Source organism: Diadema setosum, chromosome 10, assembly GCF_964275005.1.
Source record: "Diadema setosum chromosome 10, eeDiaSeto1, whole genome shotgun sequence".
NCBI lineage: Eukaryota > Metazoa > Echinodermata > Echinoidea > Diadematoida > Diadematidae > Diadema > Diadema setosum.
The window spans coordinates 11,495,016-11,508,908 of record NC_092694.1 but is presented as its reverse complement, the minus strand read 5'-3'; the positions used below and the strand labels follow the sequence as shown (position 1 = coordinate 11,508,908).

General features: G+C 39.9%; 1 protein-coding gene across 1 annotated transcript in view; it reads right to left on the bottom strand.

Annotated features, from left to right (window-relative positions):
* Positions 1 to 13,893, bottom strand: part of LOC140234361 (protein phosphatase EYA1-like) — a 414,338-nt gene that overhangs the window by 15,123 nt on the left and 385,322 nt on the right. The window contains exon 11 of the mRNA XM_072314419.1: positions 4,487 to 4,576. Coding sequence (XP_072170520.1) covers positions 4,487 to 4,576 — 90 coding nt within the window. The remainder of the gene's footprint in view (positions 1 to 4,486; positions 4,577 to 13,893) is intronic.

Below are 13,893 nucleotides of genomic sequence, written 5' to 3'. Positions count from 1 at the left end.
ACAAACAGAAGCCAAACAAAACTTGAAAAGTGAATAAGTGGGGAGGGGAACATGCCACACATCTTCAACTGATGTTGTAGAATTAAAAAAAAAAGAAAGATAGATAGTATTGCATTTTGTAGTGTGTTTGACAAAGAACGATGACTGAAATAAACAGGCAATATCCATAATCGCATAATCACTCAAAAGACAGATAGATAAGAAGGGTAACGTACGGTTTTTAAAGGTATACTGTCATTTTTGTAACTTTATCCACTAACTTTTACTCCTGTCTTTTTTTTTTCTCCCTGTCTTCCAGCATTGATTTTTAATCCCACCCATCTCTCATCGAAACAAAAGCTAGTGAAAGTCTCTATCCCTTATCTCCCCCCCCCCTCTTCCAAATAGTCGGATTCTTGTCTCTACCGTCCCTGCGTACTGTCAGGAATTTCCAATTCCCAGTCCGCAGTGTAACACTACCCCCTCTAGGGACCACGAAACGCCATGTTTCCCAGGCAAGACGGGCGTGTGTTTGTAGCGAGGCCCTGTTAGCATTAATTACTCGCACAACCGACAAGAAACTGACTTCTGAGTTTTGAAGGATTATTCTCTCTCTCTACCTTTGTCCGTTTTTCCTCCGTTTTGGGTTCTCTTCTTCGAGTCTTGTCATTTTCGGGGACAATTATCCCGTCGATTGTGTTGGAAACTGCTAACATTTTCAAGCATTTCTGACTGCTTGCAGAAATTGCTGTCCTGTGAGCAAGTCTTCGAAAGGCATATCGAGGCCTTTCCATTGTTTGGTGATCAGGAGAAGTATCTTTATTCTGTGTTGCCTTAATGAAAAATACATGTGATGATACAAAAAGTGTTTTCATTTGCACCCTTACAAGTTTGTTTGTTTGTTGTTGTGTTTTTTTTTATAAAACTATGCATACAAAGATGTTGAACAATATCTTCTCTAAATTGATTGTGTGGGGTCCGTGTATTTGGATTTACTGGCGTGAGAAACAAATTATTTGATACCATCTTTTTTAAACTAGAAATGTCGCTTTGGCGACTGGTATGCCTCCGCCATAATGCATGATTTTCCCAATAGGTCTAGATAGTAGATGTGGACACTGTGTGATTACATTTTCACAAAATTGGCAAAATATTGGAATGACAAGTTTGTCACAAATGTGTTGAATGTTCACCTTCCTTGATGTAGGTTTAATTGGATGAATAGGAGAGCATGTATCTGGGGATTTAAGGACTTTAACTGGACTTTGACCCATTCATACATTTAGGCATTGAGTAATTTTCAAGGTACAGGTGTGGAGAAAAAGTGCAATTTCTGAATTGAATAGAAAATTGTTACCATTTTCATCTGGCCCTTGACCCTAAAATTCATAAGATAATTACTTTCAGGTAGAACATGCATAATATGTACTAAGTTTCAAGGTAACTTGAGCCACTTCCGAGATGTGGAGGAAAAAGTTAGTTCAGCACTTTCACTTGATCTTTGACCTTTTGACCTTTGAGGCAAAAAGAGAAAAAAAAAAAACTTTCCAGAGAATTTCTATTAGGTTACACACGCATACACCACGTGTAAAAAAATAACCCTGCTGGCATTGCATAAATATGAGGGTAATAGTAACATTTTGAAGTCTTGCACTTGACCTTTGACCCTTGACCTTTGACCCCATGAACCCTACATTCTCTAGATAATTACTTCCAGTCAGTACATGTATATACTATGTTCCATGAAGATACCTTGAACAATTTTCCAAGGTACGGAGAAAAAAAAAGAAGTTTTAATATTTTTACTTGACCTTTTGACCTTTGACCTTTGACCTCATGACCCAAACTGTCACCAGAGAATCTTAACTGGGTAATACATGTATACACTAAGTTTCAAGAAAATCTCTTCAGGCATTCAATAGATATGGTGGAAATAGTGAAAGTTTATGTATTTGACCCTGACCGTTTGACCTTTGACCTTTGACCTCATGACCCAAACTTTCACCAGAAAATCTTAATTGGGTAAAACATGTATACACTAAGTTTCAAGAAAATATCTTCAGGCATTCAATAGATATGGTGGAAATAGTGAAATTTTATGTATTTGACCTTGACCTTTTGACCTTTGACCTTGAGCATGTGCACCCAAAAGTTGATAGGCACAACTTCACCCCCTAATACACATACATGCCAAGTTTCATTAGGATACCTCAACAGGTTTCGATAGTTACCTTGTCCACAAAATTCATTACGGACGGACGGAAGGACGGACGGACGGACGGACGGACGGACGGACGGACAACCCGAAAACATAATGCCTCCGGCACCACTTCGTGGCGGAGGCATAAAAAAGAGGAAACGGTAAAAAAAATATTTCCTGGTGTCAGCAATGATCAGAGTCAGGCCTTTAAACCGAACAAGTGGTTAATGATTTTGAGTTAGCCTCACTTGAAATCTCTACCAGTGAAAAACTCTCCTTTTTTTCTTCAGAACACAAATATAAGTTTTTACATGAATTTACAGCCTGTATACTACAACAGACATCAACAAGATCACAAAGTTATCCTAACAAATCAATGAGAATAATTATGCTATTTTTTAAAAAAAAGAAAAGCTATATGAACGTGTACAATGCATTTCCAAATCTAATTAAGTTGTTCACAGGTGGACAAGGACATCTGCAAACAGCCAAGGAAATCAAGTATTTCTGAGAATTTCAAGGTTTTTCTTTTCATCATTTTAATCTTCATCTGTAGAGGGTGGCTGTTAGCAAGTGTGAAATTTTACATTCACTTTCTTTCTTGTGTGTTGCAATGAAATGGAACCACCGTTTTGATTTTCCTTTCTTTCTTTCTTTTTTTCCCCGTAGTTGTTTACAGCATACTGTGATCGCCGTAAGGTAATCATGATCACTTTTTTTTTAAATGTTTCATAAACCCCTCTCTCAGGCTGATTGATCAGTCATTTGAAGTTACGATGAGGCAATGTTCTGAGTCTGATTCCCCCATGCCGCTTTGCGAATGAGCAGCACTAGATTTGATTCGATTCGAATGTGGAGATAAAAAGAAAATATAAGTCTGGCAGGTTTGATGGAAACCTGTTATCTTTACTTGTTTCCAAACAAGCGCGCAGTATTGTCTAGGCAGGCACATACATACTGTACATGTACCTCATATGAAATGGACACAAACTATTGTGGAGAAAGAAAATCTGCACACATCACAACTTGCATGGCAGGGATAACCACACATAAGACTACATGCAGCTGGCATATAGGCTAATATCTGCTTTGTTTTGGCTATGGCTTCTTTTTTTTTTGTTTCCAACAGTGGATGGAGTCCAGTTCAAGCTCTCTTCAACAAGCCCTGCTTGCTTGCGGGAGGTCTCAGATTGTGATAAAAGCTGATTGTATTTTCCGAAAATGATGTATTGCTCCCAAAGACTTGTCTTGCCAGGGGGATGCTCTTTTTATCAATCATTATCACTTTATCACATTGCATTTTTTTAAAACAGGTGCATGTTTGGCTTGTCACAAACATTCTGCGACTTTCCCTTTAGCACATGTGTTCCCTTTTCATGGTGCATTCATGCTTTCTTATCGATGAGAATTATTATTTTTTTTTTTCAAACTGCTGTTGCTTGAACGACCACCTTGGGGAGTGTTTTCTCTGGTGCATTCTAAGAAGAGATAAGATAGCGGACAAAAAAGGTCATTCTGCGAACTCTACAATGCATTTGGATCGCTGACAAGGAGGTGATAGCTAAATGCCCTCCCACTCACACACACCACCACCACCATCATCATCATCATCATCATCACATACACGCAACAACCGAATCTACGCTTTTTCTCACTTTTGGACAACTGGGTCAAATGCAGCAATATAAGCAGAACACATTAGAGAAGTTTCAGGAAAACGAACGATCAGTTCGAAAGTCAAGAATTGTTAAAGTTTCGGTGCTGCCATCACTAGATGAGAAGACTACCACAGTTTGTGACATCAGGTATGAAAAATTACGAATTCCATGATATATCTCTTTCCTATAAAAAGTACACACCTCCTTGACTTGTTACTGGTCCATCTTGAAAGAAAAAGTATTCACACTGCTTTCTGAAATGGATAAGTCAAGTGCCAATTCATAATGCTAGAAAAGTGAAAATATGTTAAATTTTCTTCATATCATTTTATATTGTTTTTTAATACATGACGTCATAAAGAGTTGTAGTCTCCTCATTCAGCAATGGCTGCAACCAAACGTAAAAATTCAGAACTTTTGAGTAGATTGTCCAATTTTCTTCAAACTTTTCCCTGATGTGTTCCACTAATATTGCTGCATTCCCTCACTCCACATACATATTTGGGTTTTTATACTGACTTCAGAAACATGTATGAAGTCTCATACGCATTTTCGGAATCTGGCAGAAAAGAACTAAAAGGTCATCAGGGAGGGCGTGGTTAGGGTGTGTCGGAGGATGGCGCCCCCAACCTAACGGACATTGCCTTACCTCGAGGTCGTTGAAGAAGAGGTGCATGTCGGCCAGATTGAAAATCATCTCCTCCATCCGCAGACCTAACGAAACAGCTGCTGGTGCATCCTGGGAAGTCAAGAAAGGTACACAGACAAACAGAAAAATGAAGACATTAATTTAGCTCTCTAGGGTAGGCAATGTTACTGGAAAGGGGGGGGGGGGAGACATTTCATTGAGGCTTAACTTGAGATGACTTCCTACTCCCGGCAAATGGCTATGACAACAGTGACAAGGAAAGAGCTGAAGAGATGACATTATCCTTGCTATTAACCCATTGAAGGCTAGTCTTGAGTATACTCGGGCAGGTGTCTACGGAATATGTCTGTTATAGCAAAAATCAGCCCGTCCTCAGTGGGTTAAAGTACACTGTAGTCCAAGAGCTTATCCAAATTGCCCCATTGCCGATCAAAATCAGAAAAAGAGGTGCCACTGACTCTTCAGAATATGATACTTGGTCTTTGAGGTGGGATACCAGGAAGAAGCCAAAGTGTTAGGGATCAAAGACATAGATAAATCAAGACATTTGCTGATTTTAGAACACATACTGTAGTTATCACAGTAAAAGCACATCAATGACATTATTATGAGGCAGATGCTGAATCAAAGAGGGTCACTTGATTTCACAACCATTTTTGAAACTTAGGAGGAAAAGGACACAAAGTGTAACAGACAATGAGAATGGGCATTTTCCAAAGGCATTTTGACCGTAGTCAAAGAAATATGGCCCAGAATAATGATAGTTTTGTTGATTTTACTCCTGTAATAACAACGAGAACAACAAACGGTAAGCTAGATACCTGACATACATGCGGAAAACATTTAGAAATACAAACTGGTCCATCCCCCCCTCCATTCTAAAGCCAAGCCACTCACTTCTGTCGATCTCAATTCCGTCACGTCCGCAATAATTTGTCTATTACAAACTCTGATTGCCTGCCCATTCCCCCTGAACAGAAGGAAAAAAATATAAAAGGAGAAAAAGAGAGAGAAAGAGAGAAAGAGAGGGAAAAAACCCTCAATCCTGACGGGCTAATAGAAGGACACGATTCTAATACGCTCCCGTCAGACCGGCCCGTATATGCAAAGTTGGGTAACGCACACTCTCCTCTGTCACTTGTGCCTCTTACGCTACCTGTTGAATCCAACACTGATCGCGAGCTAATATATACGGCCAGTGTTTGAAGGCTCTCCGAATCCCAGCACTAATACCCCACTGGACACTCTACACGATTGCCTAATCGCTGGTACTGATGAAGAGAGAGGGCGGTAGAGAGGAAAGGTTTTCGAGAAAGGAAAGAAGGAAGAGAGAAAGGAAGAGTAAAGAAAAGAGAGAGAGAGAGAGAAGAGAGAGAGGGAGCATACGAGAGATGAGAAGAGAAAGATGGGAAGATAAGGAGAGATGAATAGAGAGAGAGAAATATACGATATATGAGAGAAGAGAAACATAGGAAAGGTGTGAGAGATACGACGAGACATGGAGATAGAGAGAAATATATAAAATACAAGAAGAGAAACATAGAAAAGATGTGAAATATATGAAGAGAGATGAAGAGAAAGAAAATATGATATATGAGGAGAGACGACAGGAGAGAAGAGAAATATAAGAAGATGAGAGAGAGATGTAAAGAGAGATAAAGTAAGAGAAATATATATGAAATGAAGATAGAAGAGAAAAGACATACAATGTATATGGAGAAAGATGTGTAAAGAGAGATAATGACCACAGGTAGAAATGCCATTGAAGAATGTCGTTCTGTCGTCCAACAAAATTTATCATTAACTTGGCGTGATTATGACAATGGACACCAATCTTAGAAAAGAAGTTGGTGGTTTCAACAATGTATATGGTAATGTCACAAGTTCATCATCGGATGCGCAAACATTCTAGCAAGAAAGGAATGTTGAAATCTAAGATAGGAACTAAAGAAAAGACAATAACTGCATATTTCCTCATAGTAAAGTACATGATGCAAAAATCATAAAGAAAGCATGTTTTAATAGGGTGTCTATGTGACAAGGATATAGCACAGGTCGTGTGGAAAAATACAATAATAATATTGTGTCAAATAGATGTCTTAATAAACAGTGTAAAATGTTGAGATTTGATTAAAACAAATACAAACGAAGCTGCGCTCTGATTCAGAGGTATAAATAGATCAGGTGGGGGAGATGAGAAGAAAAGAAATCAAGACATTTTGTATATAAGTGGCTCAGGAAATGATGTCAGGAAAAAAAAATGACGCTGTAGTTTCAGCAGCAGAGGGGGGGGGGGCAATATATTCCTGTTTCCATCTCTCTTACCCCTTTCCTGTACCCACAACTACCCCTTCAGCTATTGTTTTAAACTGCCTTCAGCTTGTAGTTACACCCTGTCTTTAACAAGCGATAATATCTGCACATTCCCCAAATACGGGTCGACTCTGTCATCGCACAGAAACTACCAACGATTTCCATGCGAACGGGGCAAAGGGAGCACGGGGTGCGCGCGGGGCTCTCCGGGATGCCTCACTTGACACAGAGCGATCGCACTTTACTCCATTCTCCCAAAAAAAACTACCAAACATTTGATTGCGTAGAGGTTGATTTTGGAATGTCGGCAAGTAGTCCCCTGCCCTAGATACGGGGCGAAAAGTAGGCCAAATCGGACGTTTTATGGTCGTATATCTCCTTTCGCCTTAGTCCCCAATTCAGTTTTACGAGGCTGTGTTTGGGGTGACAAAGCTCTCAAAAAGGTCAGCGCGAGGATGACAAATTAATTCCTTTGTCTGCTGTCCCAAGATGGGTCGGCCAACAAAGAGCCCGGATGCAAGAGGAATCGTTCGGCAGAATTCTGAGCCGTTCCAGCGCAATCTCTGCAAGATAACGAAGGAAGACTTCAAACACAGACAGAAACTGAACTCAAAACTGTTGTTGGCATTACAAACCTGAACATGCAGATGAAAAAAAGGAAGGGAGAACTGGAACAAATTTCTTGAATTCTAAAAAAAAAAAAGAGAGAAGAAGACATTGAACTGGAAGAATCTCTCCGAGTCCCAAGACCACAATGTGCAAATTGCAGACACCTGCTAAATACTCGAGAATTCTTCAGGAGTACAAGTGCATGATTGCGCTCTGGGCGCGGCACTTTTCTGCACCCCTAAGACGGACTAATTGCTACTCCCCTGCACCCCTGTCTTCATTCATGTCACTCCTCCCCAGCACTATAAGAAATACTCGCATGGTGCTCGCTCACTTGCTCGACCCGTCCCCACCGATCCCCGCATGGCTTTGGAATACCAGCATCACTCGGCAGCTCGTAACCGGGCGGGTGCATTAGCGGGGCGGGAGGGTCCTCCTGAATGCAAATCGTTCGCTACATAGAGCTGTTCTGGGCTTTGATGTCCAGGGTTAAGGTGGGCAAGACACTTGGGAGTCTGTTTTTTTTTTTCCTTTCCTCCTCCTTCTTCTTTTTCTTCTTGTTCCTCTCATAGGAGTGTCTGTGTGTGTGTCTGTGTGTGTATGTGTGTTTAAATTCATTAAAGGGACTGTATATTTTTTGGTTGAGATGCAGGATTTAGATTTTAACTTTTTGCGAGATAAATAGAAACTACTTATGAAATATCAAAGAGCATACAATTTTAAGAGGAATTCAAATTTTACTTGATGAAAAATTGGTTCTGAAATGGCTGAGATATCCCAAAACAAATTAAAACAAAGTGGACCTGATGAAAGGTGGTACCCAACTTTCATTAGGACCTCTCTGTTTTTGGATATCTCATCACACAAGTTGCAAGCTTTGTCTCACAAAAAGTCTGATCATTGTTGAGGGAGGGAATTTCTATTTGCAGAAGAATGGGAAAAAAAACAAAATAAAGTATATGATTTTTTTTTTCCTTGAATGAAAAATAATGACAATATGTAAGCATTAACTATTGCATGAGTTGATGATTACCATGGAAATGGACGGATCCACTTTAAGGCTTGGCTTGTAAGTCATGGACCACTCATAGTGATCGACAGTCGAGGTGCTGATGGCACTATGCGTGACCCGTAAATATTCTTAGGAGGAAGAAGGATCTGGTCCTTTACCCTCTCCCCATCCCCAAAACCTTAATTCTTGTTTTAACTTTAATCCTCTGCCTCGTTTGCAGTTAATGGGATGAGTTCTCCGCGGGGTTTGAAACGCTAACCTTCACTTAGCACCTCTTTCCTCCCTTCCTCCGTTGCTTCCATCCTCTCTCCCTCCCATCTCACCCTCTCTCCTCACTCCCTTGTTCCATCTTCATTTAGAAGTCAAAAAGAAAATGCGTTGGCAAACTCGAAAGCCGAGGCTTTCAGAACTTGGCAAACTTGGCGAACTTGGCGATAATTCACCCCAGTCTTGGGTCATCACCTCCTCTCCACCCCTGTCGGAGGTTGACTCCCAATCTCAGGTCCTATCACCCCCTCCCTCCAAGCTTCCAAAGCATCCTCCACTCCAGAGCTTCCCATCTTTGAATAATGATGCATCGCTTAGCCTGACTTTAACTCTCCTTTGTGGATAGATTAGGCAGATTCACTGTTTTCAGGGCTGCTTCTTTTTTTCTACGGATGAAGTACCCCCTTAGCCCTATCCCTTCACCGTATTTCCCTTTTTTTCTTTTAAGGCTAAGGCAAAAGTTTGGAAATCAAATTCAATATGAGATTGCTGGGTAATGTGGAAACCATTGCATACAACCGCTGTAAGAAAACCTACGAGATAAGCATTAATGGCCAGTAATTCTGCCAGAAATGGGGGCATTCAACTGAAGGCCGACTTGACTCGATTGCGGTTTTTCGGTGAAAACGCAGCATTTGACCCCACGTTGCCGACAGCGTCGTGTGTTCCTCGTTAAAAGGTGTGACATGGCAGCGGCTCCAGAGATACATTTATCTGTAAGATGAGAGACCGAAGACACCGCCAACACGTCTTCTTTTAGTCTCCATCCTTCACCTCACTACCCTGTCCCCCAACTAAAGACATGTTTTTTAGCAAGAGCGGACCTTTAAATCACCTCCCCCACCAAAAAAAAAAAAAAAAAAAAAAAATGTCACGTTGCCTTGCTCTTCAATTCCCAACTTGCTATCTCTCCGAAAATGACTTAAAGAACGGGCCAGGTCCCCGGTATACACGTCAAGCTCTTCAATCCTCCGCCCCTTGCATGCTGTTGTCATTTGTGAAACCTGCCATCAAACGAGGGCGCTTTGTTGCGATGGGACTTTACCCCGGCCCAGTGATAGGCCTCCCCCAGCACCGCTCCGCCGTTTGTCAACAAATTTTCTCCCTCCATTAACAAGGGGTCAGAGTTGACAGGGCTGACAAGACGGGCAAAAACTCCCACACTTGACATATCTATATTTATCCTTTTTCTTCTCTATCCATTTTGCCCATTTGCCTCATCCAAAGCTAGATGTCGTAGCAAGATCTCTGGATGCCACAAAAACAAGCAACGGTCACCCTTCAGCTATTCGGAGATGACAGATGAATTTTCCCTCCCTTCCCCTCCCAAACACAAAGCTTTAAACTTCAATTTTTGAAGACCAAAAAATCTGGTATGTATTAGACATCATTTCTACCATTTATGTTCTCAACAACAACAACAATAACAACGACAACAAAAATGTCACCAATAAAGAAAGGAATTTCACAATGATAATCAAGTTCTTTTTCTACACTTTATCTTTGCAAAGGACTTCTTTCTTTTCTATCCCCATTCAAAGGATTCTCTACAAAAGTTGTTGATTGCTGAAATGTTCAGGAAATGTTTACGAAGAATAAAGAATGTACACAATTTATCTTCTGTTTCTTCAATCTCGCAAAAACCATTAACGATTATGCTTTACTTGCCTAAAACAAGAGCTGTTTTTCTCTTGATCTATATAGTCATTTCTCCCTCAGTATTCACTGAATGGTCACTGGCAAAACTTGCTTGAATCAACTAGCATAACGATATGACATATTGACTAGTTAATGACATAGTCAAATATCAAAAGCAAGCAAAAAAAAAAAAAAACCACACACATCAAAACACCATTAAAGTTTCCCTGGTTGGAAGTACACATTTCATGTAAAATTCAATTTGTTTCTATCAAATACACAATAAATTCATCAGAATAAAAAAGATAACTGATCATGATACTTTATTGTTTCGTAATTTTTACGATAAAATATGATCACTGCATTTGTCATCTTCTTCACCGAAGAATTATGTCAAGGCGATCGACGATGCCTAAAAATGGTGGCACTGTGCCATTTCGATATCTCTTGGCATCAGAGAATGGTTAACACCTCGCTGATGGAACACTCATCACGTTACTGCAGAAACACCTATCCCTTGATAACGATGAAAGGTGGTTAAAAAAAAAAAGTATTTCAAAAGGGGGAAAAAATTGCTCAAAATTGAGCTGACACTGAATGAAATACGTACCCTTATGCTGCACCGATCGAGATAACAATGTCAGAGTGTCGTGATCTTTTGTCTTATCTCGGATGGAACGAAGACGTTCCCCATAAATCGCTTCAGATTTGTACCATCTTCCCTTCTCAACTTCCACGCCGAAAGGGAAATGCATCTTCTCCGTGGCTTGAACTTTTCTTTTCTTTTTCTATTTTACGCACCCATCTACCTACATTTTCACTTAACATTCTACGAGAATTTACTCCAGAATTCATTCTTCACAATCATCCATAGGTCATCTGTTTTGCTCCCTCTCTCTCTTTTTTCTTCCAAGTTTCAACCCAAATCGCCCCAGAAAATTGGTAAGAATAATGGTTGGTAACAGGGCATATGCTAATCTCCGGGGCTGGGATCTGTTGGAAATGCAGCCTAGATACAATTTTCTTTCACGCTACAAACTGCAAAAGGGAGGGAGTCTCAACACCAACTGTAGCGGGAGGTACCACATTACATCCGACGAAATCTTTCTGGAATCTGACGAGAATTATGTCTGAAGCCCCCATCTCTGATATACAAAACTTTGGGGGGACCGATGGTTTTTTTGTCTCTTGTTGTGGGCAAATTCGAGAAACCAGTGCAAGGGGACTGAAATCCGCCCTAGTAATAGCACTTTTCAGAGAGAATAGATGACTTAGGGAGATTTTTTCACCTTTGACTGGGACACAGCATTTGTCATTTCTCATGGGGTGTTGCTGAAAAAGTGGAGGGGGTATAAATTTGTTTTTTGTTTTGTTTTTAACTTTGCTCACTCAATTTTTCAACAAAATATAGGGCAATGTAACTAGACATAAGAATTTTACCATTCTGCCAAATATCTCAGCCCTTTCTTTCTCTCTCTCACACACAAGACCAAAAAAAAAAAAAAACCTTCATGACTGTTAACCCATACAATTCTGCTAACATTTAGTTACATTGTCTTTACTTGATCGAAAATGAAACGCAGAAAGAAAACTGAACTGAGCTGAACTGAACACTTTAATGTGTCCTTTGAGTGTTGATTGGCACAGACAACCCCAGAACATTATGCCCCTCAAAACAAAATATTCCTTCTTGTATTCTTTCTATATGTGTTTTCACCTCTGCAGAGAGACAATGAACAAGTTATAGTGTCAATTTCTGAGCCTGTTTCAGAATTCAGCATGATAGCCTTTTCTCCCAAAATTCAAGTTGACTCAAGGTATTACATAACCTCCATTCATTCACACGATGGTATAACTAAAGTATGAAAGTGTGACAACACACTCAGAGGTTGTATTCTCCACCTAACCTGCCATAGTCAGCAAATCAAAATTAAAGGGAGGATACAGCTTTAATGTACTACACTAAGTTTTTTGGGGAGGCAGTTGACAAGATACCAGACAGGAGTAATGAGACGGCAGTGATGACAGTGACAATAATCCCACTATCAAAGTCCGCTAATGGTGATGAAATTGTTCATATCTTAGACAGCTACCACTGACACAGAGCAGGGTGTGGTACAAAGCTTCTCTTTTTCTTATGCCAGCACGAAAATATTCACAACTCTCACAAGCAGAGAAGAAGATATTATCTGAAGGCCCGGAGATATTTTCTTTACCTTCCATCAGTTAAAATCAGAGATGAGAGTCTTCATTTTTGGAGACTTCATCCATCTCACTCCCGAGAACTCTGACTTTTTGTTCTCTCTGTCTCATCCTCCACCTCCTCCTCCTCCTCTTCATTTGTCTTGGTAGCAATGGGGAGATTCCACAGTCACAGATAAACACCTACAATAACATCAATGCTCCTCTCGCTGGCCTTAAGGTGGCAGGGAGCAGACCTTGTGCATGAGGGGTGCAATAATGCCCCCCTGCCGGTCACAGCAGGGCACCCCACCAGGCCTTTCCCACCAAAACCAGGGCTCCCAGACACCAAGTCAGGGGTGGGCCTGACAGTTTTAAGGATGAAAGGAAAATATGTTGTTTTTTTTTCTTTCTTTCTCTCTATTTGAAGCGATAATCTCTGGATGATAATTGGGAGTGTCGGAAAATGTGGGATGAGAAAGGCTGGATTAGACTGCGTCAATAAACAGGCCAATGTTTTGAAATGTTGCAGAATACATAGCAGGAGAGCAAAGTGTAATGAACTCTGAAGTTTGATGAAAGCTCAATCATCATTCTAATGATGTAGGACAGTTAGAAACACATGAAGGGTTTCAGTGCAAAAACAGATATATACATTTTCATCAATTTGACATATTTGAGACTGAATATGCTTGAAAACAAAATAAAAGTAATTAAAATATAATTAATACTTTTAGTAACATCTTTTAAAAAAAAAACTTATGTAACATGTGCAGTGTCACTGACCAAAAACCACCTTGACATTTGATGATGACATAACTTTTCAAACAAAATGGAAAATGACATCTATTCTAATTGCAATGAAATTTCCTATTTTTATTGAAATCATAAAGGAACATATACGTATCCATGAAATAGTTTGAATGATTATGCCACGGTTTTTAAGGGGGTGGAAGTTTAAGTTGGTAAGTTCTTAGACCTTCGAAGCAAGAGTTGTGCATAGGTGACTCTGTAACCTCATCTACTTGCAACTGTGATTGAGTATGGTATTACTGGCTTGTTAGAAAATACATGAAATGTAAACTCTGCCTGTACATTTTATTGGATTTTTCCAAAAGCTAAATTTACACTTTTCTGTTTGACTTCAATTTTTTTTCTCAATGTCACATTGATCAGTGTTGTGTTTCCCCTTTAAAAACCAAACAAAATTGCAAGTTCCCTACAAGTTTAAAGAAAGAGAGAGAGAGAAAAAAAACCCCCACAGTTCTCTAATGATGAAGACAATATGTTTAACACATCAGATTGTAATTACCCATTCCACAATGAAATGAACTTCTTCCACTCATTTTACTACCAATCAAAATTTCATTTGTTCCACGAACACGGC